The sequence below is a fragment of the Rosa rugosa genome, chromosome 3 (assembly GCF_958449725.1).
Source record: "Rosa rugosa chromosome 3, drRosRugo1.1, whole genome shotgun sequence".
NCBI lineage: Eukaryota > Viridiplantae > Streptophyta > Magnoliopsida > Rosales > Rosaceae > Rosa > Rosa rugosa.
In genome coordinates, this window is record NC_084822.1 from 19,841,817 (window position 1) to 19,865,771 (window position 23,955).

General features: G+C 39.4%; 2 protein-coding genes and 1 long non-coding RNA gene across 5 annotated transcripts; 2 read left to right on the top strand and 1 right to left on the bottom strand.

Annotated features, from left to right (window-relative positions):
- Positions 1-263: 263 nt before the first annotated feature.
- LOC133739650 (TMV resistance protein N-like) lies at positions 264-5,867 on the bottom strand. Of its 2 annotated transcripts, XR_009860723.1 has the most exons (6): positions 5,189-5,867; positions 3,937-5,047; positions 3,445-3,720; positions 1,812-3,350; positions 1,576-1,712; positions 264-454 (listed from the first exon to the last, which is right to left on the bottom strand). XR_009860723.1 is itself a non-coding variant. In XM_062167431.1 (5 exons), the coding sequence occupies exons 1-5, from the start codon at positions 5,692-5,694 to the stop codon at positions 1,656-1,658; spliced, it is 3,489 nt and encodes a 1,162-aa protein (XP_062023415.1). In that variant the 5' UTR covers positions 5,695-5,867; the 3' UTR covers positions 1,274-1,655. The 2 variants fall into 2 exon arrangements, 1 of the variants encoding a protein (XP_062023415.1); XM_062167431.1 differs by lacking the exon at positions 264-454 and having other exon boundaries at positions 1,274-1,712.
- Positions 5,868-6,128: 261 nt separating this feature from the next.
- On the top strand, positions 6,129-8,393 carry LOC133739651 (pto-interacting protein 1-like). 2 transcript variants are annotated; one of them, XM_062167433.1, is made up of 4 exons: positions 6,129-6,368; positions 6,793-6,886; positions 7,070-7,305; positions 7,925-8,237. In XM_062167433.1, the coding sequence occupies exons 2-4, from the start codon at positions 6,820-6,822 to the stop codon at positions 8,021-8,023; spliced, it is 402 nt and encodes a 133-aa protein (XP_062023417.1). In that variant the 5' UTR covers positions 6,129-6,368; positions 6,793-6,819; the 3' UTR covers positions 8,024-8,237. The 2 variants fall into 2 exon arrangements, with proteins under 2 accessions (XP_062023417.1, XP_062023416.1); XM_062167432.1 differs by having other exon boundaries at positions 6,137-6,368; positions 7,070-7,318; positions 7,925-8,393.
- Positions 8,394-20,778: 12,385 nt separating this feature from the next.
- Positions 20,779-23,777, top strand: LOC133739736 (uncharacterized). Its single transcript, XR_009860799.1, has 3 exons — positions 20,779-22,056; positions 22,610-22,684; positions 23,671-23,777. It is a non-coding gene; the product is annotated as an uncharacterized LOC133739736 (long non-coding RNA).
- Positions 23,778-23,955: the final 178 nt, after the last annotated feature.

A 23,955-nucleotide genomic window follows, 5' to 3' on the forward strand; every position in this document is an offset into this window, starting at 1 on the left:
TACATGCTTATATGTGGAAATATGTTGTAATTAACTCTCGAATTACTCATGATTGATTTTTGGTTGCATGCTAATCTTGATGCTATGAAAGTAAGAGATTTCTGAGACAACAATGTTGAATGCATAGTTTGTTTTGAGTCTTTGTTTTATTTTTTTTGTTTTTGATTTTGCTAAGGACTAGCAAAAGTTAAGTGTGGGGGAATTTTATAGGAGCATAAAATGCAACAAATATAATGTGCAATCCTTTACACTTTTCTTAGCTTGTGCAGGCAAGGTGGTGCTTCGTCTTCCGGAAGACCCATCTTTTGATATCCGAGGTTCTTGTTATTTAAACCTATCAGTAGCTTAGAAAAAGACTGCCAATGAACATGCAAATGAAAATTTTCAACTAATGAGCTGGCTAAGTTGTATGCATGGAACAGTGTACGGTTCCACTAGAGAAAACTCTATTTACCTGCATGAACAAATTAAGGCATGCATAAATTTTACAATAACAAAAACAAAGGACAGATATTTCTCAAGTTTAGTATAATGTAGTGGTAAGTGGTAACTCAACAAGAATATAATAAAATGAAAGAAAAAAATCATTGCAATTACATTGCATTAATTGGACAGTGCATGTGAATAAACTTGATTTCCATATCTTAAATCATGCCTTCAAGTAAATATCATTCTAATCAGACACCGTAAATATATGTTTGGCATGGTGATCGATTGAAACAATCATGGTCTAAACTCTCTACTTCTTGAATGATAAATTCAGAAAACGATGCTATAAACTCAGAAAATAGAAAGACCTTGAAAGTGGCTATCGGAAGAGAACACATCTACAAGTTCATCAATGAGTTTAGTGAAGTAGATAAAGGGGGTGTATTCATTTAAGAATCTACAAAAAAAAATTTGTATTTTAAAAGTCTATGGGTATTCAATTGAGATTTTAAACAGTCCTTTAAAATCTTGATGTATTCAATTAAGATTTAAAATTATCCACTCAAATATGCCGATATTCAAAAGTATACAGATTTTTAAGGATTTCATTAAATGCTGGATTTTAATACTAAATTAAAACATAAACATCATTATACACAACATAAAGAATAGTAAATTGCCATAATTTCTTGTCATTGATATAGCATTATAGTTGGATCCATACATCCATTGCTTAACTATTAAAGAAGAAGAAGAAAATTTACCTACCAAAAACATCATAAGGAGTTGTAAAATCTAAACAAATACTAGTAAATCAATCCATTAGAATCAATCAGAGTCCATAACGAATTTAAACAATTCGTGGATTAAGTAAATTCATGGATTATAAAAACTCAAACAAAATATTTTAAAATCTGAATTGAATACACCCCTCTTAGTGCACTAGATCAAGCTTCTAAATTACAAATTTAATATTCCTTTCACTGATGCAATTTTGCATTCATTAGTTACATGGAACGGGCGGGGCTTGGTAAACTAGTTCAACTCTATCCACACATATGGAGAATGCCAACAAAGATTTGATATTACAAACCAATTTTGGAACTCCAAAGATATCAAAGAAAGGGAGGATTTGAAAATGTAAACCTGTATTCGTCACATTGGTTCATAGACAATGTTATGCTGCATTAGTAATAATTACAGCTCTTCGTTTTCCCAATTGGGCATCAGTATAATTCTTTGTAGTCAGTCCTCTGTTTGGGACGATAATTGCCCCAGAAGTTCTGCAATAGCATTATTGTTTAGATGTCAGTCCTCCGTTTTGCTACAAATGTTAGTTATTGTCTCTGAAATGAGGAAATTTTCACAAAAGGAAACGATACCTTATAAACTTCATCACCAGGATGTTTATTGGTGTTCTCTGCACGGATTAGCTTCATACAAACGTCTTCATTCAGTGGCATTACAAGGTGGACCCCACAACTTCTAAAGGACGCCTTATGATTATGAAAGATAATGACTCGACACGTAAAAGGTGGCAATGGACGCATATAACCAAATCGCCACATTTCAAGGAATGGAACATACTGCAGCCACACATGATCGGACCCTTCTGAATCAACCTGTTGTGGGAGGAGAGTTGAATTAAAATACTGTATCCCAAGAGGTGAAAGTTTTACTTCATTGATGTGAATATCGACTTGAAAAGGGCAACACAGAGAAGTATCAAAAGCAACACAGAAAGCCAATCCTGTGTTGTCCCATTTGAAATTTGGAAGTGTTTCGATATAAAATTCAAACCGTGGATGCCCCTTGAAATCCATTTGACAGCTGAACCACTTTGGAACCTCGCTTCTTGGAACTGGAAATGTAATTGTGAATTTGAATTGCTGAGAAGATAGGAGTCGAGAGAAGAGATCAGCATCCACCTCATCATCTTCCTCGTTTGCCATCTCAACCAATTTTTCACAGAGTCTCCGGCAATTAGTCAAGTCCATCTTCTTAACCATTTGTGATTCTTTACGCTCCAAAATGTTTGACAACTTTGAAATTCTTTCTAATGATATGCAATCCCTCGCATCCAACATTTCAATACATGGTGGAAGCTCTGGAATTTCTACGAGCCTTGTGCAGCCGCTCAATTTCAGATCCCTTAAGTTGACAAATTTGTTGATGATGCATTCGGGAAGAATAACAATGGGACTTCCTGATAAATCAAGTCTATCTAAAGTGGTTACACAGTCAAGGGACGCGAGGAATTCAATATTAGACAAATTGCATCCACTCGCACAGAATTCACCTAGCCAAGGAAGCGCCAAATTGAATTCAGTGTCTGGCTCTGGCTCTAATGAACTGCCTTCACTCCGTCTCTCTTTTTTCAATAAAGAGTCATGTGAAAACTTTGAGTAAGTTGGAAGCACTTCAGAGTCCATCTTATTTGGGAATGTTACGAGTTTTCGGCACTTGGACATATCAACACGCTCTAACTTCTGCAGTTCATAAATGCTGCAAGGTAGATTTGTGACGTTTCTACAACCTACTAAATCCAACCATACAAGGTTAATTAGATATCGAATGGATGAAGGCAATGCTTTGATGCCAGTGCGGGCTAGATTCAAGTATCTCATGTATTTCATCTCTCCCACAATTTCAGGGAAACTCTCCAACCTTATGCAATGGTCAAGATTAATGGTTTGGAGGGATCTCCAGTTGACTTTTTCAGGTAGCCTCACAAGGTTAGAGCAATCCTCAAGATTTAGGCGAACAAGCCTTTCGAGGGATCCAACCGAAGTGTGAACCTCCACTAATCTTCTACACCAACTTAGATCCAGGAACTCTAAGTTTGAGCTTCCAGACAGGTCTGGGCTTTGTGCTAGGAATTTACATCCCTTCAAATTTAAGGATTTCAGATTTTTCATACTCTGTCATAATACCAAAGAAGAAGAAAAAAATCAAATGGAAAATTAATTGTTGTAAAGATTTTAATAAAGTAAACTCCTGAAAATTTATAAATACCTTGAATTCTTCTCCAAAACGTGAGATGCGGCTGTAAGGCATACTCAGTTGAACCAGATTCTTCATATTAAAATCGAAGGGCAAAGATTGTAGCGGACAGTAACGCCAATCAAGTAACCGCAACTGATTCGGATAATAATCAACCTTTCCACCAAACCGTCCATTGACATTTATAAAAATTTTAAGATTTCTCATCTTTTTGAAGCATTTAGGACTCAAGCGTATCACATCTGCTGTAGGCATCTTTATCATTATACCTTCAATTTTACTTGTTCCCTAGTATGAAAAAAGCAATCGTATTAGCAAAATGAGTACTTATATAATAAAATGCAAGTATTTTGAGTTTTATTCTTTCTTAAAGAATTCAACAGAAAATCATATAATACATATTACCCGGATATTGATTGTCGAATTGGAATAAACTACACACATAGAGAATCACCTGACTTGACTCATGTATATATATAAATTTGAGCATATGGAACTACTTACTATGTTTTCTGTTAGAACATCATGCACATCCTTATGATGCCACAATCTGCTTCGCTCACCGGGCTCTGTAGACTCTTGACGAACTATATCTTTTCCCATCTCTTCTAGCAAATCATGCATGCAAATACAACCATATACATCAACATTTATGAGCGCCTTTTCTTCAAGAACTTCAATACTATGCTTGGGGTTGTTGCGGTCACAAGATTCTAGTATAGGTATCACATCCTTTGTATTCCTACCTTTGAAGAAACAAGCAATGTCGAGGAAAACTTCTTTCACTATTTCTTCCAGTCCATCATAACTGACTTTGAGAATATCTCGAATGTCTTTGGGATGATTTCTTTTATAACCATCTAACATAGTTTGCCAGTCATCTATAGGTCTACCACATAGATGTAAACCCAAAATTACCAGGGCTAACGGAAGGCCTTGAGTATATTTAACAACCGTACTAACTAAGAGCTTCTCATTGTCATCTAAATTTCTCTTATTATTGAAGGCATTTGAACTGAAGAGCTCACAACCTTCGTGATGACCTAGTTCCCTGGCCTTGTATATAGGATCGACTTCGTGAACAGTCAACAAACGCTTATCTCTTGTTGTTATGATAATTCTGCTGCCACAACCAAACCAATCAGGTGCTCCGGCTAATGTGTCTAACTGGTCCAATTTATTCACATCATCAAGAATTAACAGAATCCTTTTATTTCTCAACCTTTGACGCAACATATTGATTCCTTTATCAACATTGATTACTTTCAGTTCTTTGCCCCCTAGAATCTCTGAAAGAATAATGTTTTGTAGGTTGACTAAACCTCCATGTTGCTCTGAACCTGCTCTAACATTTGCCAAAAAGCAGCGACACTTAAACTTATGGGCAATTGTATTGTAAACAGCTTTAGCAATTGTTGTCTTCCCTATTCCACCAATTCCCCATATCCCTACCATGCGTACATCACTTCCCCCAACATCTAAAATTTCAAGCATGTCTTGTACCCGAGAGTCTATCCCAACTGGACACTTTGCCACATCCAAATTGGTACGTTCTTTTAGTTGTGCAGAAACCTCTTCAACAATTATATCAACAAATTTAGATTCATATTCATGCCTGTCATGTTAAAATCAAATGAAACATTTAATAAAAATAAAACCTTGCTACTTCGAAAAAGAGCATAGTCTTGCATAATAATCACACACCAATAAAAGAACAGACAAATTTGCTATAAGTAAGATTAAGTGCATGATATACCCCTGCGAGAAGGGCCACCCAGACAAATTTGCTGCTTCTGAAAGAGCTGCTTTCCATCTGAACACCTTGTCCATTTCACCTTTGAATCTGCGTTCATGCTCTGCAAGTGCCTCACCAAATTTACCTCTTTGGTGTCTTACATCGGAGGGATTTACTTTGTAAAAGATTGGCCGAACCATTTGGTTCTTTGATCTTCTACATTCAAGGATATGAACCAGTTCATCCAAACACCACTTTGAGGATGCGTAGTTTTCGGAGAACACAACGAGAGAGAGCTTTGATTCTTCAATTGCTTGGAGAAGTGCTTCTGATATTTCTTCTCCTCTTGTAAGTTCATCATCATCTATGAAAGTGTTGATCCCCCTTTGAACCAAATACCTGTTCAAATGACCTGTGAAACCGTAGCGAGTATCCTCGCCTCTGAAACTCAGAAACACATCGTGTGTGTCTGAACGGGTGGAGGAAGCAGAGGAGAAAGAAGAAGAAGCTCTCAATTGGACGGCCATTGAATCTGGCTTTTTGTTTGATTTCACGCACAGCTCGCTGATGGAATGAAGAAGGAGCAGAAGAGGAAGAGGTACACTGAATGATCACAGCTTCCTGGGAGCTTCGATCAACGTCAATGTGAAGTCAAGGGCGTGTAAGATGAAATGAAACTACCAGGAAAAGGAGAAGAAGAAAAGGTAAAGTGGAGTGAACACCGAAAGAGCATTGCATTGCACTTGCACTTGCACCCACCAATCATGAGTGGTGAGATATTTTGCCAAGTAATAATTGGTTTGGTTGCCTTATGACAACTCAGAAACACATTGTATGTGTGCGTGGGGCGTTTGTGTAACGCTTGACCCAAAAAACAGTAAAACTGATTTTACTGCAGGCTGGCATGGAGCACATGGCAAGCACGAGCGATGCCCACTCTCTCTTAATTGCCCGCTCGAATATGTAACCTAGAGTCGGATTTGGAACTCTTTTTTTAGGTCTGAGAAGATTAAATCTCAAGTGGAAGTCCGTCGATCGTTCTCCCAACCGAGTAGATCAAATCTATCGCAGTTGGGAATCATCGGTTGTTTATGGTGCGTTGCTGAAAATTGAATTTAGATTCTCAGACCCAAATAAGGGGCTCGAGAGCTAAGTCAGAATCATTTGGTGGCTTTGCTCCGAGCAGCAATCAAAATCAAAGGTATGCATGCATCTTTCCTCTTTTTTTTTATTTTTTTTTTATACAAAATCAGACTATTTATTTGGGTCTTAGTTGCTGCTTACGGGCTTATGGCTCGATTACTGGATTTGTGGGACTATGAAACAAGAAAATTACATTAGTGTGCCCATTACCTGTTTGAATAAATGCTCCAAAGGTGGAGCTTTATTTTTTTTTAATTTGCATGCTTAATCTGTTTTTGAGTGTTAAACTTGATCTAAGATAATTGATGGATAAATATCTAGACTTACATTAAAATGACTGGAGTGCTCAAGTAGTCTGGTTGTGTTCCTTTAGTTGTGAATTGATGCTGTTTGGAAATTCGTGTGTTAGTTTGTTTGTTTGGTATACTTGCTTGTTCACCCAAAACTGAAAACTGGATGATTGATGGACAATCTTATGGCAGGGGAAGTGAGCTGCTTCAGCTGTTGTGATGAAGATGATATGCATGCATAAAGCAACTGGCAATGGAGGTGCTTACATATTGAAAAATCCTGCAAGTAATGCTCACCATCCTATAGTCTAGGTCTTGTGTTGAATCTAGCCTGTATGTTCAAACGGGCTATATTTTGATGCTTCTTTTATATTTTGGGTATATGACTTGCATTTGTTTTTGTATATTTGTCACTGGTTTTGTCAATTCAAGTTTTGGAATTCAAACTGAGTTGGGTTTCATGACACAGGAAATGAGGGAAGTCATCATGCCTCCGGTAATGCGCCCATGGGTGGTCAAGCGGTAAACGTCCAGCCTATTGAAATTCCCCTTATACCAGTAGAGGAGCTAAAGGAAATTACAGATAACTTTGGGACAAATGCGTTGATTGGGGAAGGTTCGTATGGAAGAGTATATTATGGGGTACTTAAAAGCAGGGAGCATGCAGCAATCAAGAAGCTAGATGCCAGCAAACAACCTGATGAGGTATCTTGCACAGGTATGTAGATGTACACGTTGATTATTATTGTTACAATGTGAGTTGATTAAAATTCAATTGTCAATTGAGGAATTCCTGCTTTATAAACCTAGCTATCACAGCTGAAACATGATAATTTTGTTCAACTGCTTGGTTACTGTTTTGATGGGAATTCTCGTGTTCTTGCCTACGAGTTTGCATCTAATGGATCTTTTCATGATATTCTACATGGTAATGCGTTTCATAGGCAATGAAATTACCCATGTCCAATTGAAGTATTTTAGGAAAAAGACATTTGTATTTGACTCAAGTTTTTAGCAATGTTTATGTTAGTAGCCTCTGGACTTTGCTCACCCTACTTTACCAATATCTCATCTGGTATCTATTTAAGTTAGGCACAGGTGGTATGGCATCACTTGTCATGCCCTTCATTAGCCTCTCTGTTTGCAGCATATTAATAACTGTTGTACTATAGCCTGATGACTCCGGCATTTTTTGAGGAAACATGTTAACATATACCTAGAATGCCCAATTTACTTATGAAGCAGCCGTTGAATTTACTGTTACATATATACTATATCTTTGCCTACAGATTATGAATGGAGTTTTTCTATTTTTGTGATGCAGATGGGACCTATCTTGCAAAAAACTGTAAATTCATTACAGCTTCTCCCTCCCACAGAAAAATATGTTCCTCCATTCAAGGATCCATGGAGGTTTTGGTGACTGCATATTTGATTTTCTTGTCCACCACTGCAAAACGTGAAATTTGTATACCTTTATTCTATTACCATTCAAATTTTGACTGTAAGTTCCACTATGCTTTGGGTTTGAAAAAGATGCAATAGACCTTCCACCTGAGAAATCAAACATTCATGAGTTAAAAGAGAGGGAGTGAGGAAAATAGAGATATGAAATGCAAGAATCCGAGTTTCCTTTAGGTAGTAGAAGTCATTGATGTACTGCAATTGAAACTTGAAACTGATAATTTCCTTCCATTGATGATATATCGAACAATGTACAAAGTCAACATTGTGAACTTACAAAAAGGAAATAATAGCTACAATTGAACACATAATCTTGTTCACAGCTAAAAGTACTGCCTGCGAGGTTGCTAGATGAATTTAGCACCACCCTCTGAAACAATCTTATTTGTTATATTATGCAGAATTACTGCATGCGTGCACATTTGACACATCTTCACAGGCAGAGCTAGAGGAGAGAAGGATTGAGATTGAAATTCACAAGCTTGGCGATTCACCAGTGGGTCCAGGCCGAGCATTTAGCAGTGGTTGTAGGCAAGGTTTTAAATATTTGTGATATTTCCGATATCTCCCTCGAGATTTTACGGACCGATATATCTAGGGGGTAAATATCTTATCTTTTACCGTTTCTGCGAAATTTCTCCGACATCGTCAAATATCCCCGATATATTAGATATTTAAGATATATCCCCGATAAAGTGAAGAAATATCTGTAAAATTTGAGGTAAAAATAAAAAAAAAAACTCAATAATTCTCTAAATGAAAATCTGTGTGAAGAGAGATCTCCTAAAGGCAAATCTAAGTGAGGAGAAATCCCCTCAAGGTGAATCTAGGTGAGTAGAAAATCCTCTCAAGGCGAATCTAGGTGAGGAAAAAAATCCCCTCAAGGCGAATCTAGGTGAGGAGAAATACCCTCAAGGCGATTTTGGGTGAGAAGTAATTCTCTAAAAGTCTAAATGCAAATCTGTGTGAGGAGAGATTTGGTACTGTGTAGTCTGTGACTATGTCTGTAACTCTGTATGTAGTTTGTAACTCTGTAGTTGAATAATAGAAAGAAGATAAAGCCATAAAGGTTCAATTATTCAAATCAGGCCAAATGACATTGCAGAAGGAAGTCAAGGAACCATATATGGATGACATGATGAGAAGAGAGTGCAGAGTACGGAGTATTAAATTTTGGCTATGCATCTTGAAAAAGTGAGGAATAACAAAGCTACTGTGTAGTCTGTGAGTGTATAGTCTGTAGTTAAATAGTATAAAGAAGCTAAAAGTATTTATATGTAGTTCATATGTATTTATATGTAGATGAAGTTGTATTTATATGTATTCGTATGTATTTATATATATTCATATGTATTATTCAACCGCCTAGAGTCTCTTTTTGGATGTAGATGAAGTTGACATTCATATGTATTTATATGTAGTTTTAAATTTCTAATAAATTGACTTTTTTTCAAAAGCGACATTTTGTTACCCTGTATCCCCGATATTTCCGATATCTCCTTTTTTCAAAGTACCAATACATATGAAGATATCGATATTTAAAACCTTAGTTGTAGGGCTTTGACCACAATGCTCATAATCAGCCTCATATTGCACACACAAGGCAGCAATTGTAGCCATCTATAATCAAGAAATAGTAGCATTCAGTACTAGACGTTTGTTTGCAAAATCAGATTTGGCTATTATGTTTTATCTTCAACATACAAAGTCATGAAGAAAATAACAATAAATCTCAACTGCACACTCTTTTCAATAACAAAAGCGAATCCATCAAGATTACATATCTGAGTATATATTCATGTGTGTGAGAGATAACAGATACCTTTGCAACAGCCTTGCAGGGCCGATCCTGAGTCTTTCTGACGCAGTCGGATTGATAACTAGGTTTACCAGCAATAAACCTAACAAAAGGGTTCTAGAGTCCACCAGAGATAAAAGAGAAAATTCTCTATTTTATTGATTAAAAGTTGAAAGATGGGTTCTGCAGCCGCTTGCGGCTGCTTAAATAAGAGAAAAGTAACCCTAGGGCGACTAACAATGAAACCCTAAAGCCCATGGGTAAAAACGAAAACAACCAAAAAATAACTAGGAAAACCAAAACTCCGAAAAATAGAAAAATGCAGTTTTGAGGCCCTAAACGACCCCGAAAGCCCGAAAAAGGCCACAGCTCATGGCAAAGCCATGAGTCTTGTTTCTGGCGCGATTCCCTTTCTGGAAAGGTAAGGCACGTCCCAATCGGACACCATCAGTTGTTTCGTGTCTACTAGTCACTTTTCGTTTTCCTCCTTTAGCACGATCCAACTGTTCTTCGAATTGGGCTGCCATTCGTTCTGCATCACTTTCGAGGCCCCGGGCGAGAATTATCGTTAGGCCCCTTATCTCTAAATTGTTAAAGAGTATTCTTTAAAAAAAAATCTCTAAATTGTTAAATTTATTGAGGATTAACACATCTACACATAAGCAAACGAAATTTCTCTCTTAATTGAAAAAAAAAAAAAAATATATATATATATATATATATATACGAAAATGTTATGAAGAGGACGTCCGCACTGTTGCTAAAGTGCGGAAGTCGCCGCTGCAGCTCGGCTCAGGGTTCGACTGATCAGCGGGGCTTGGCGGACGGACGGCAGGGGTCGGACGGAGCGGTATGCAGTCGGTGGAGTCGCCGACGACGGGGTTACAGCTCGCTGCAGAAAACCTGCAGTTACAGGTAGGGTTGCTGCCCAGAACCTTCAACCCCGACCTCGAATGCTGCCCAGAACCGTCCGGGATGCCTCCGGCCTCCCTCCTGCAAGCCGGGCGCCGCCTGGAACGCCTCAGCTGCGTCGACATCCGCACTTTAGCGAAGTGCGGACGTCCTCTTTAGAACCGGTATATATATATATATATATATATTATGAAACTGTCAAACTCTACTGCAAAATTCATGCAACCAATGAAAAACCTCTACTGCACTAGCAAAATTATAAACAAAACTTGCATCAATATTGAGGTTAACCAAACTCATTAAAAGAAACAGCATAATCTTTTTCTCATTCTCGATTGGAGTCTAGAAAAGTAGAAAACATACCTCTTATTATTATTATTTCAAAAACTCCAATTTTTGGAGATTGCAGCAAAAAAATATATATAAAAAAAAAAGTCAGAAGAGAAAACAATAGGAAGAAATTATCAGTTGAGGCAATGACTCAATGAGCTTGTGAGGGAAGAGGGATTAAGAGAGATATGGAGGGGAAAAAAAAAAATTGATGACACTATGGAGGGAAAAGTTGAGAAAAGAGAAAGTTTCTTCTTGATTACATATATATTATTAATATATAATGAGCTTTTACATTTGGTGCCCCTTATGCTCTGAGGCCATGGGCTGTCGCCAAGACTGCCCAGCAGCATGGCCGGGTCTGCAGCCTTGGTGAGGAATTCTCCTCCTACCCATGTCACCAGGCTCTGCAGTCCCCGTGGTAATGTATGATCAATAGGTTTTCTTCCGGTCAAAAGCTCTAGCAGGACAACACCAAAAGTGTAAGTATCACTTTTGGCATTCAACTGTCCAGTCATCGCATATCTGTGACACACAAAATAAAATTAGTGAGTCGGGGCCTGTGAGATACAAAACCGTAGGTAGTAAGTATTTAATGGCTAAGCTGATGTTCAGACTGATTAATATGCAATGAGGAAAATAAGTAAATCATAAATCCTCTAAAACAATTTGGGGTTTTTTATAGTGAAATTACAAATTTGAAGGACTCTAAGCCATCAAAACAACATTGTTTCAAGTCGAGAAGGACCAACTGCATTACAGAGTTGCAGAACACAATATTTAGAGAACCCAATAAAAGCTTACTCTGGGGCATGATAACCAAAGGTTCTTAGAGCACGAGTGGAGTGAAGACGTGCTGCCATATCAGGAGCTTAATTGGATAAATCAAAGTCTGCAATCTTAGCAACATCATCATCAAATATTAGTACATTGCTGGACTTTTGATATCATGATGAAAGGAAACAAAGTGTGCGTTGTTTTCCTTGAGTTGAAAGGGTGATTTCTTGACTTTAGCGTAAGTTTGTTTGATTTCTTGTTTTTTTTGAAATAAAGATGAGATTTTATTACTAGATACGATTGAAATCGTACATGAGGGCATCCAGGATAATCTCCAGAGCATTAACAAACCAGTCAAGATGGACATTTGAATCAAAACTAAAACTAGCCAATCGATGGGCTACTGTATTGGCCTGACGAGGAACATAGAGGAGCTGTAGGTTAGCACTTCCAGCCAGCAAACCGCGGATATCCGCAATGAGGGCACTTAAGAGAGAGAAATCTGGGGCTAGAGAAGCAATAGTCTGCACAGCCACTAAGCAATCACTCTCAACAATGGCATGAGTAATCTGCATAGCCTGCAATAATTCCAATCCATACTTCACTGCAAGTAATTCAACCTGCAATGGAGAGGTGACAAAGTCCACTCTGGAGGAAAAGCCAGCTAGAAACTGGCCCTGAGAGTTTCTAAGTACTCCCCCCGTACCACCAAACAGAATGGAAATCAGGAAAGCCCCGTCCACATTGAGCTTCAAATAACCTTCCTCTGGGACAGTCCACACCTTCCTAGGTTTCGTCCAAACACGTGTTTTAGCATCTGAAGTAGCATGAGCTTGTAGATATTCATCATACCAAGCCATAGTCATGGCCACAATAGCAGCACTGGTTTGAGTATGATTATTCCACAATTTGTCATTCCGGTGTCTCCACACATTCCAGAGTAGAACCAAGAACTGATCAAACTCTCTTGGAGCCATAGAGAGGGCTCGCTCTAGTAGCCAGTCTTTCCAAAACAGTGAAGACATAGGTATAGATAATGGAGGAGTTCCAATGATTTCCTGCGTAAAGCTGCAGTTGCAGAAGACATGTTCCAAGGTCTCAACATGTGTACCGCATAGCACACACTGCAAAGGACCAGTATAGCCCTTCAAGGTCAGAGCCGTCCGGGTGGGAAGAAGATTGTGAGCTGCTCGCCAACCAAATATGGCAACTTTGCTGGGCACTTTGGCCTGCCACAGTGCCTTCCAGACCGGTCCATATGGATCACCAGTAGAAGCAGAAGCAAAGAGATTACCCACTGAAAAATCACAAGCAACTTTATACGCTGATTTTACAGAGAAAAGACCTTTCTTATCAAGCTTCCACGACATCCTATCGCGTCCAAAGCGACTGCTAAGCGGGATGGATAGAACTTGTGGGACTACCTGGGGATCAAAGCAGGCATGGACTGCTGCAATGTCCCAAGACAAAGAGTTCGAGTTGAGCAGGTCTGAAACCGGTTCAAAAACTGAATCTGGAGGCCGAGAAAGCAAGTAATGAGGGACAGTTGGTATCCAATCATCCTCCCATATGTTGACTGACTGACCGTCCCCAATACGCCAAAGTAGACCAGCATGGAGCACCGGCCTTGCTTCCATCAGGCTACGCCAAGAGTAGGAGGGTCTGTCCCCTATATCAGCAGTAAGAAAGGTCCCGAAAGGATAGTACACAGCCTTAAAAACTTGTGCCACAAGTGACTCCGGGTGAGAGAGCAACCTCCAGCCCTGTTTCGATAGCATAGCTAGATTGTGAGAGTGTAGATGTTTAAACCCCATACCACCTTTCTCTTTGGGAAGGCACATTCTTTCCCAAGACCGCCAATGAATTCTTCTCTTATCATCAGTACTTCCCCAAAAAAATTGGCAACATAACTGTTGAAGTTCATCACACATAGATTTAGGTAAAGCATAGCAGTTCATCACATAGTTAGGCAGGGTTTGAGCGACAGCCTTGATAAGCAGTTCTTTACCACCAGAGCTCAGGATTTTTGCACGCCAGCTAATGAGTTTCTTAGACAATTTCTCCTTCAGGTATGCAAAAATAGCCTTCTTATTATGGCCAACTTGGATAGGTAAGCCCAAGTATAAGCCATGTTCTTTAACACACTGCACATCAAGAATGCCAGCTAGGGTAGCCCTATCCTGTGCATGGAAATTGCCGCTAAAAACAACACTAGAATACTGTAAATTGATATGTTGTCCCGAAGCTCGTGCATAAATAGAAAGTACCTGCTTAAAAGCTCGACATTCACGAGCCGAGGCTTCACCAAAGAGGAAGCAATCATCCGCAAAAAGAAGATGATGGAGAGTGGGGGTTGTGGGAGTCATCTTGAGGCCTTTGACGATGCCATTTTGAATAGAGGAGGAGATAAGTGCAGAGAGACCTTCTGCACACAGTATGAACAAGTATGGAGATAGGGGATCACCTTGACGTATACCCCTAGAAGGTAAGATAAAACCTGTTGGCGAGCCATTGATCAAGATGGAGTAACTAACAGATTTCACTGTAGCAAGGACAACATTCACCCAACTCCGACAAAAACCTAGCTTAAGTAAAATGGCCTCTAGGTACTGCCATTCCAACCGATCGTATGCTTTGGAAATATCCAATTTTAGAGAGAAGAAACCCTCAGCCTGCCTGCGGAGCTTTTTCATAAAATGGGCCACTTCAGTAGCCACCAAGGTGTTGTCCGAGATAAGACGGCCTGGTACAAAGGCGCTTTGTAGCTGAGAGATGATATGGGGGAGAATGGTCTTGAGTCGGTTCGCCAGAACCTTCGAAGCAATCTTGTACACAACATTACAAAGGGCAATAGGCCTTAAGTCCGATGGAAGCTTTGGTTCCTTGATCTTTGGAATGAGAGTAAGGTGTGTGAAATTTGACTCTTGTGAGATGCTACCAATACTCAATATCTCACGGACGGCAAGACACACATCCCTTTCAACCACATTCCAAAATTTTTGGAAGAAGCATGGAGACATACCATCCGGGCCCGGCGCTTTTGATGGTTGCATCTGGAATAAGGCCTGCTTTATTTCAGCATCAGAATATGGAGCAGTAAGGTTCAAGTTCATTTCAGCAGAAACCCTAGGTTGCAGACAATCCAAAACCGTGTTAAGGGCCACAGGGTCCGGTCTACTAGCTCGGAAAATCGACTCGTAATAGTGGATCAAAAGCTCAGAGATTTCCCCCGGATTAGAGGTCCATTGTCCAGTCTCAGTGCGAAGCCCTTTAATTCGATTCCGACATCGACGATTCGAAGCACTTCTATGGAAAAAAGCTGTGTTACGATCACCTTCTCTCAACCATTGGAGTCGTGATCGTTGTCGCCAATAAGTCTCGTTGGCAGTAAGTAACTCATTCAATCGGAATTGTAAACTCCTCTGTTCATCGAAATGCTCAACATCAAACGATTGCTTCATCAGCTCATCCAACTTACATTGAATCAACTTCATCTCCGTCTGCCTTTGTTGAAAAACACCGGAGTTCCAACTCATAAAAAGTTGGCCGATATGCTTAATCTTTCTACCAACTTGCTGCATGGAATCACCAGAAGTTGGAAGCATCCACCCTCGTTCCACTACCTTAGCACAGTCTGGGTGTGGCAACCACATCTCCTCAAATTTAAAAGACCGAGGTCTGCGATACATTGGAGTTGGTTCCGGGTTGATCTCGATTAAAATGGGACAGTGGTCAGATTTGCTAAGAGGGAGAGTGATAACCCTGGAGAATGGATCCATGTGTCTCCACTGGACTGTTTGGCATGCCCGATCCAGCCGCTCTTTGGTGAAGCGATTAGACCATGTAAAACGCGCTCCCACAAACCCTATGTCCATGAGATCGCAGTCGACAAGAGCTTGTCTGAAGCTGTTCATTTGGGCGAGGCTACGGGGTGGACCGCCTGACTTGTCAGCATGGCAAAGAATTTCATTGAAATCTCCAGCTACCAACCAAGGAATGCGAACCTGAGAAGCTAACAATCTGAGGAGCTCCCAAGTGATGGTACGATTTGCTGTTGTAGCAACTCCATAGATTCCTGTAAATCGAAAAACACCTTCAGATCCTATAGCCCCAACCTCAACATCAATATGATTCGCAGAGTAGTTCCTGAGCCTAACAGGGGTATCATTCCGCCAGAACAGTGCCAGGCCACGGCAATCATCATCTTTAGGAGCGCACACGACGCACTGTCGTCAGCAGATCTGACGTTGCTAGGGTTTCAGAGAGAAACACCAGGCTAGGGTTTTGACGTCGAACAATATCGACGAGAGCATCCTGCGTTTCTGTATTGTTAAGCCCTCTGCAGTTCCAGGCGAGGCTCTTGAATTGTTGCATAGAAAACGATCACTGAGAGATCGGCGCCGGCGCCGACAAAACTAGGGTTTGCTAGGGTCTGCTAGGCTTGAGAGAGTTTCTCCTCGGGTTTTGAAATGTTCGAATAATACACGTACCTTGTTTGATTTCTTGTTTATTTGAATTGTTTGGTTTTAATGTAGTCTCCTGAACTAAACTATATGCAGGGATTACTATGATTTTTTTTTATTGATTTTAATGTAATCTCCTGAACTAAACTATATGCAGGGATTACTATGATTTTGGATTGTGTGCTTTTTGGTGATCTCCTGAACTAATTTTCTATGCAGGGATTACTGGTTTTTATGTAGTTTAATTTGTAAGTGAAGTTGTGGTTGAGACTCGTAGTGAGTTGAGAAATTTTTTATCATGTCATTGTGGTGATAAATGCTTCCTGTCGAGAGGAAAGAAAAGTGATTTCTTGGATTGTAGTTGAGATTTCAAATGATTTGGTTTGTCACGGTGGTGACTTGTGTTTTCCTTAAAAAGAAAAGGATTTGAATTTGAAATAATCATTGTGTTGATTTGTTGTCCTTGAGTTAGAAAGGTGTTTTGTGGTTATTTAGGTTTACTCACATGACCTTGCAAAAGCTTACCGGATTTGTTGTTTCAACCCGGTGCATTATTCCATAGTGTAGGGGTTATTGTGCAAGTAAGAGTAACGAGTAACCGTCATCGAAACTGAGGCCTTGTTGCTGTCATAACTTGGACGTAGAAGGGCACTTTGGTTTTAGTCTTTCACTGTGTAGTGAGTGTGGTGGATGTGTTTACTTATTGAATTGTTATCAAATTTAATTTGTAAACTCTCTGTAATGTAATATTTGACACTAAAGAATGAGTCGGTATTGACATTGTGAGCTCGGTTTGTTTTGTTGCTTAATTTAAATGAAAAATTTTGTAAGTGTTTTCTTGTGTTGTTATGTTATCGCGATTCGGATTCAAATTTCTTTATTCGAAATTTGGGGTGTGACATCCCATCCTTTGTGTTGCTGGGATTGCCGGAGTCAGTGTTTTGGCTTTGGATTATGACAATCCAGTGGATAATTATGCGGTTTGGTTCGGTGGCACGAGATTTAGCAATCTGCTTCATGGCGGCAATCGAATTGAATGGTTACTGAAATTTGGTGGCTGGAGCTGGATCGATGGGGTAGAAGTCGGAGCTGGATTGATTGCTAATCCCAGATTGCTAATTTCAATTTCTGATTTCGACACCACAAAAATCGAAGCAATGGCTCGATTTGCTTTGCAATTTTGATTATGTTCCCTTTGTTTTGTGATTCTATTTGGTTTTCGATTCAATTCGTTTCCATGTATTATGAGGTTTTGAAATTGGGGTTAGATTTTTGGAGTTGTTCGTCTGGGTTTGATCTGGAGCTTGTTTGGTTTGTTGAGAGATTTGGGAATGGTAAGGGCATTAGAGTCTGATTTGTTGTTTCAGACCTTTTGTTCTTCTGGGTTCTGATGGAGAAGAGAGAAGGAGGTCGAGGGCGAGAAGGTTGTTGGTTTCTCTATCTTTCATGGCAGAGGAAGAAGAAGAAGATAAAGAAAGAGGGAGTCGGCCATTGTTTTCTGGTTTTTAGGGTAATAAGGGGTAGTTTGGATATTTCGTCCATATTGAGGGTCAATGTTAGAAATATAGGCCCAGATGTTAGATCCAACTCAGCATCTGGGGTCACATTTCGAGCCAATTTTGAATTTTGGACGTGAGTGTTGCAAATGGAAGTGCATGTACCATCATGATTAAAAAAAAAAAATCAGGGACCAAACTGATGTTTGATCCAAAGTTGGAGGGGATAAAAAAGAAAAAGAAACAGACAGTGTTTACAAGAATTTAACAGTGAAGTTGACAATAGTGACCAAAGTGATAGACAGTGTTTATCAGAGGAATTTTGGGCGAAATTCTCTTTTTTGGGAGACCTCGAAAGTTTCCTTAGTTACCAAAGGAATTTCAACCAAAATTTTGAGAATTTCGCGATATTTTTGAACTTTTCGCGAAATATTTGAAATTTCCAAGAATTTAAGGAATATCTCGTGAAATCCCGAACCACTTTTCCTTTATCACGTGGCCCTGCCCAAGCCTGAAAACCCACGCGCCCAATAAGACTTGAAACTACAAACAAAAGCTCAACCATTCTTGCAACACATCAACTTGCTTATTTGTTACATCTTTTAATATAAGTAGTTGATCAGAAGATTATGGTAAATATGTAATCAATAACCAATTTACTATTATTATTTTTTTTACCACCAATTCTCAATTTGAAGTACCAATATTTCAAATATTTTACTTTAGAAGAAAAAAAGAACATTGTCATTGAATTTATTACACAATTCAAGTTTCATAGCTTCATGTTTCATACCTTTCTCATGTTGTTATTTCAGTAATAAAAAATTACTAAGTTTAATATTACCAGGTATACAATTATTTACTATTACTAAGTTTTGGTTCACATAGTGTATTTTATTGGTCTAATTAATTATATTCACCATTTCATCTACTATAAAAGTTGAAAAACATTGAGAGTATTAAGTTAAATATCAAGAAATGTTAGACGACTCAGCATATACTACTTCACCTTAAATTATTACAACTCAATATATAACAATGTTTATTCAACATTTTCGTTTGAAATAAAATAGATAATTGATCAAATAAACATATGTACAAATTCCATTCAAAATTTCCAAGTTTTTCTTTAAATTTCCATAATTTTTCTCAAGTATTTACCGATATCGATATTTCCTCTATATTTCCATCGAAATTTCCATTTTCTGGACTGTCGATATATCCTCGATATTGGATATTTTAGTCCTTGGTTTAAGTTGAATAACTAAAGTGAAATTATTAAAAGTATAGTGAACAAAGTATCGACTGAGTTATAGTTGGGTGACCAAAATGATAACTTTTCCTTTTGTTTTTGTCTTATCCTACAAGGGTATAGAGAAGTCACAGATATAGTGTATGGACTCAGTTGATACCTGTCAAATATATTAGACCGGCATTAAGACGTAGATTAAGTGGGTCGGTGTTTATTCCTACAATGCCTAAGTATTAGTATTGATGTTGACAGAGTTACTTTAGGTGTTGAGTAAGTGCTTACCATTAATGATGAGAGAATGTCTTTTATAGACCCTTGGGGTGTGTTCACTTGTTCTTCATTTTGGGAAGAGTTGTCTTCTGGGCACCTAAGAGGCGTACTCAAAAGCAATTGTAATTCCTTGTTGGTACGGTTTTGGGTAACGTTTGACTAGGCCATCACCCAGATTACATGTTGGTATAGTCGGTGGGAACCTCATGTGGTCGATCCGATCATTGGATGTATAATGTTTATGTTTGGGTACCGACACATCAAGTAATCTGGATTCGATATGGAGGTAGACTGATTCTATGCATTAGTAAACTAGCTTGGCTTAATCTAGAATTAGTCTACCTTTGTATTGAGCTAGTTTACTTGATGTATTGATACATTAATGCACCGTAAATGACTCCTATGTTTGATAGAATCTAGTATATATATACAAATATAGTTATCTATTTTCTTCAATTTAAGATGAATTTTGTATTTGCGGATCTAACATTCTTGTGTGAAAAGATGAAATTATTGAGTTTTTTTTTTTGAGTTACTAAAAGACATGCACGCAAGAGTGGGTTACAACTTACTGCATGTAATATCAGTGAATTTAGTTAATTTATGCTTGCTTTATGCTTTGATAAAAGAGAGAGAGAAAAAAGAAGATTCTGAAAAACTGCCAGTTCTCGTTTTGCTCATCACTTTTCGGAGAAGAAGTTTCGCTTTCGAAGAAGAGTAAACTGCTTCAGTTCTCATGTTCCGTCCGGCATCACGTCTTCGGGACTTCGTCGTCAGACGGGTAGGTAGGATTTCGCAGTCTGCCGGTGAAGGCCCACAGTGGAGTTTAGGTCTGGATAAGGATGAGCGTTGGTGGAGATATACCAGTCTGTCACCGACGAACAGTTTGCAATCGCAGGTGTCAAGGAAGCCTGGGGGAGGCCGGGATGGACAATCGAGGTGGCACTCCGGCGGCATCCCGAAATCAAAGGCGGTACGGCAACAGTTACTGATGGTTCGTGGATCTTTCAATGGTGCTCCGACTACGGTCGAGGTCGGGAGGCTTGGCTCTTGCCTCGATTTGGCAATGGTTCCTGCCTTGATATGGCCGGGACGACGATTATCAGTGGATTGCTACCTCGATATCAATGGCATTCCGGTTCATTGGCACGGTGATTTGCTGGTTATGGCGCCACCATATTCCTACCGGGAAAGGTTGCCGGTCATGAACAACTTGGGTCGTGGGCCTGGTATGGGTCATGGCTTCAATCTTTGGGCCTCTATCAGTGGTCTTATATTATGTTTTATGTAGTTTTAATAATCTATTTCAAGTTTAGGTGCATTTTATGTACAATAAATCCTTGCCAACTCTTGGTAAGGTCATGTGGGCTCTGTACTAGGCTGCATACTCAGTATGCCTTGTCTGTGTAATACCCGAAAAATTCAAATTAACGTCCGATGTCATTTTGGAAATGATTTCGTAGGCGTGGGCACGAATACGAAGCTTGAAGGAGTTGTGGAATTAGTTCGAACGATTTTATTTCGAAAACGAACGTTATTTAGGGGGTCTTAAAAAGTGACTTCTTATACGTACAGAATTTGGGAAAACTTTCTTCATGAAAGTTGTAGAGCTCGTCGATACGATCTCGTGCGTATGTTGAACGCAATATTCGGAGTTTGTATGAATAAGTTATGAATATTTGAAAATCGGGATTTTTTTTCTATAAATATGGAGAATTTCTGGAATTTTTCTTAAATCCCAAAATTTCCTATTCTTTCTATTTTCTCCCCCGGTTTTCTCTCTTCTCTCTCCTCTCCCCCGACCTTTTTCTCTTCTTTCTGGGCGTTCTTCCTCTGCCAGCAGCGCCACCGTCCGGCCACCTCAAGCCGCTCTCGAGGTGTCCACGGCTTCGCCTCGACGTCGTCTAGCTACTGGACGTGACCACTTTCCCCGGAACGGCCTCAAATCCGGCAAACCGGAGCTGCAAGGTTTGAGCCAAAAACAGTCAACGCCGGTTTTCTCCTAATTCCGGCCACCAAAACTCACGATCCTTAGCTCCCTGAACTCACCTCAACATGCTGATCATCATCCTAGAAGGATCGCACCTGGAGTGACCGGATTCACGTTCGTCGGAGCTCGGCCGGCTTTAATTCGAAAACCACCTTCGAATCCGATTTTCTCGAGTTATAGACCACCTTTTCTTGTGATTCTTGGCCTGGTGAGTTCACCTTGAGATTATTAACAACTCTCAAGAAGGGATCGAGGCCTGAGGTTGAAGTTTTTACGTCGGAATTCAAGCTCGCCGGATTCTGGAAAATTTCCGACCACGAAGACTTTCGATCAAGATATCGCGAGCTGTAGTGCATCGTTTTGATTGATTCTTTTTCCAGTGGGTTCCCCTTGATGTTGTTAACAACTCTCTAGAAGGCATCGAGGCCTGAAATTGAATCTTTGACGTCGAAATCGAGCCTTGCCGCATTCTGCAAAATTCTGGAATTTTTCCGACCACCGAAGCTTTCGATCGGTATATCTCGAGCTACAGACCATATTTTTCTGTGATTCTTGAACCAGTGAGTTCTTCTTGAGTTTCTTAACAACTCTTCAGAAGGAATCGAAGCCTTAAATTGACGTTTTTACGTCGAATTGGAGCTCGCCGTTTTCTGCAGTTTCTCGCCGGTTTCTGGAAAATTCCGGCCACCTTCATACTGTTCAAGGTAATTTTCGACCCCTTCCGGTCATTTTCAGACTTCGTGCTAGTTATGAAAGTTATTAAGCATGATGAGAGGAAGAAGAGCAGCCCGGCCCCGACACCATTGGTGGTGGTCGGCGGCGGCTCTGCCACTAACTCCGGCGGCCCTTTCCGGCCACCTCCGGGGATCAAAAATATGGTTTCTGTACATTTTCAGATTCTATATTTCAATACGATCATTTCGATATATTATACGCAATTTTTGGATATCGTATGATTAAGTTATGAATTTTTAAGTTTAGATCGATTTCGATCGTTAGATTTGTGATCTGTGAAGTTAGGACCGTCAGATGGACTTGTAGTTTTGATATGATGATCTTATGACTGTCCCAGTGGCTTTGTGTGGTCATGGGCGAAGATCCGACCGTTGGATCTTCGTATAAATGCAAAACAGTGATTAGGAAGGCGATCCATGAGGATCCGACCGTTGGATCATCATTTAATTTCAATCCGACCGTTGGATTGTCGTTTGATTATGTTTTTGAGTTATTGGCTAAGTTAAGGTCATGTTTGATTAGGTGATTGACGGTTTGAGTTGGCGGACGATTGTGAATCGTATTTTGAGCTGTTAAGAAGACGCAGCGGGATTAGAGGTGAGTAAACCTCACGTGGTTCATATTACGAACCGAATAAATTTAATTACCTTATTTTGTCGTAATTGCGTGAAAATATTTATGAAATAAATATTTGTTTTAAAATCATATGGACTTGATCAACTACGGTCCATGGGTAAGTAAAATGATTTTTACTATACAAATGAATTTCTCGGTTTTATTGCATGTGAACTATAGTTGGTATTAGTGATTATCCCTGAGCGGATAATTACGTATATATATATTTACGTGATTATATGTGAATGGTGTGACATTGAAGAGTGTGGAATTGGGATGATTAAATTATTATGAATTGACATGTGACTTACCATATTTATATGTGATGAACATGATTGATGAGTTCTTGTTAATATTCATGATTTACATTGGAGGATGTGTAGAGTTAGAGAATGTAGGGTTCTGAGGATGAGGTGTCCGAAGTTCGACGGTTAAGGATAACCGGAGTGTTTGTGTACTGAGGACGGGGATGTCCAAGGTGCGACGGTTTATTATTAACCGAAGTTGTGTGCTGAGGACGGAGATGTCCAAAGCGCGACGGTTTATTATTAACCGAAGTATATGGTGCTGAGGACGGGGATGTCCAAAGCGCGACGGTTTATTATTAACCGAAGTATATGGTGCTGAGGACGGGGATGTCCAAAGCGCGACGGTTATAGTGTTAACCGAAGTATTTTTGCCGTTGCTTGACCCTAGGCCAAGGTGTCAGAGGTAACGAGGCAGTTAGAGCTCTAACGTGTTATGGGATGGGACCAAAGTGGTGATAGTGTTGTGTGATAGGACCAAAGTGGTGATATTGAATTGGTTGACGTTTGCGTCGTGGATGTTGAGATTGTTGGTTGTGTTGTTGAGTTATAAGAATTGTAATTTAAAATCAACAGTTCTTTCTTGTTTACTCATACTGGCTGTAAAAAGCTTACCGGGTTTTGTGTTGTTGCAACTCCCGGTACACTATTCAAATTGTGTAGCGGGTAATCCTACAGGTCAGGAGAACCAGGACGGTGATCGGGCTGCTTAGAGTAGTGTTATGTGAATTACAGCATTATATTGTGAGGTTTGTTATGCTCATTTAGAGCTTTACGATTTTACTTTGTAAGAGTGAATTGTTATAATTAACTCGAGGTTTTTCGAGTTTTGTGTTGAGTGGCGAGTGGTGTGTTTGTTTCTGAGAAAAAAAAATTCAGAACGTTATTTGTATTAATTGTTTATTCATGTTTCGGATTTGAATTTATTATTCAAAATTCGGGGCGTGA

Excerpts from the sequence above, each read along its gene's own strand:
- LOC133739650 (XM_062167431.1), bottom strand. The coding sequence starts at position 5,694 with ATGGCCGTCCAATTGAGAGCTTCTTCTTCTTTCTCCTCTGCTTCCTCC. Across the intron at positions 3,721-3,936 it reads ATGTTCTAACAGAAAACATA|GGAACAAGTAAAATTGAAGG; the intron begins GTAAGTAGTTCC and ends TTTTCATACTAG. Across the intron at positions 1,713-1,811 it reads CTGGTGATGAAGTTTATAAG|AACTTCTGGGGCAATTATCG; the intron begins GTATCGTTTCCT and ends ATGCTATTGCAG.
- LOC133739651 (XM_062167432.1), top strand. The coding sequence starts at position 6,820 with ATGAAGATGATATGCATGCATAAAGCAACTGGCAATGGAGGTGCTTAC. Across the intron at positions 6,887-7,069 it reads CATATTGAAAAATCCTGCAA|GAAATGAGGGAAGTCATCAT; the intron begins GTAATGCTCACC and ends TTCATGACACAG. Across the intron at positions 7,319-7,924 it reads TGATGAGGTATCTTGCACAG|ATGGGACCTATCTTGCAAAA; the intron begins GTATGTAGATGT and ends TTTGTGATGCAG.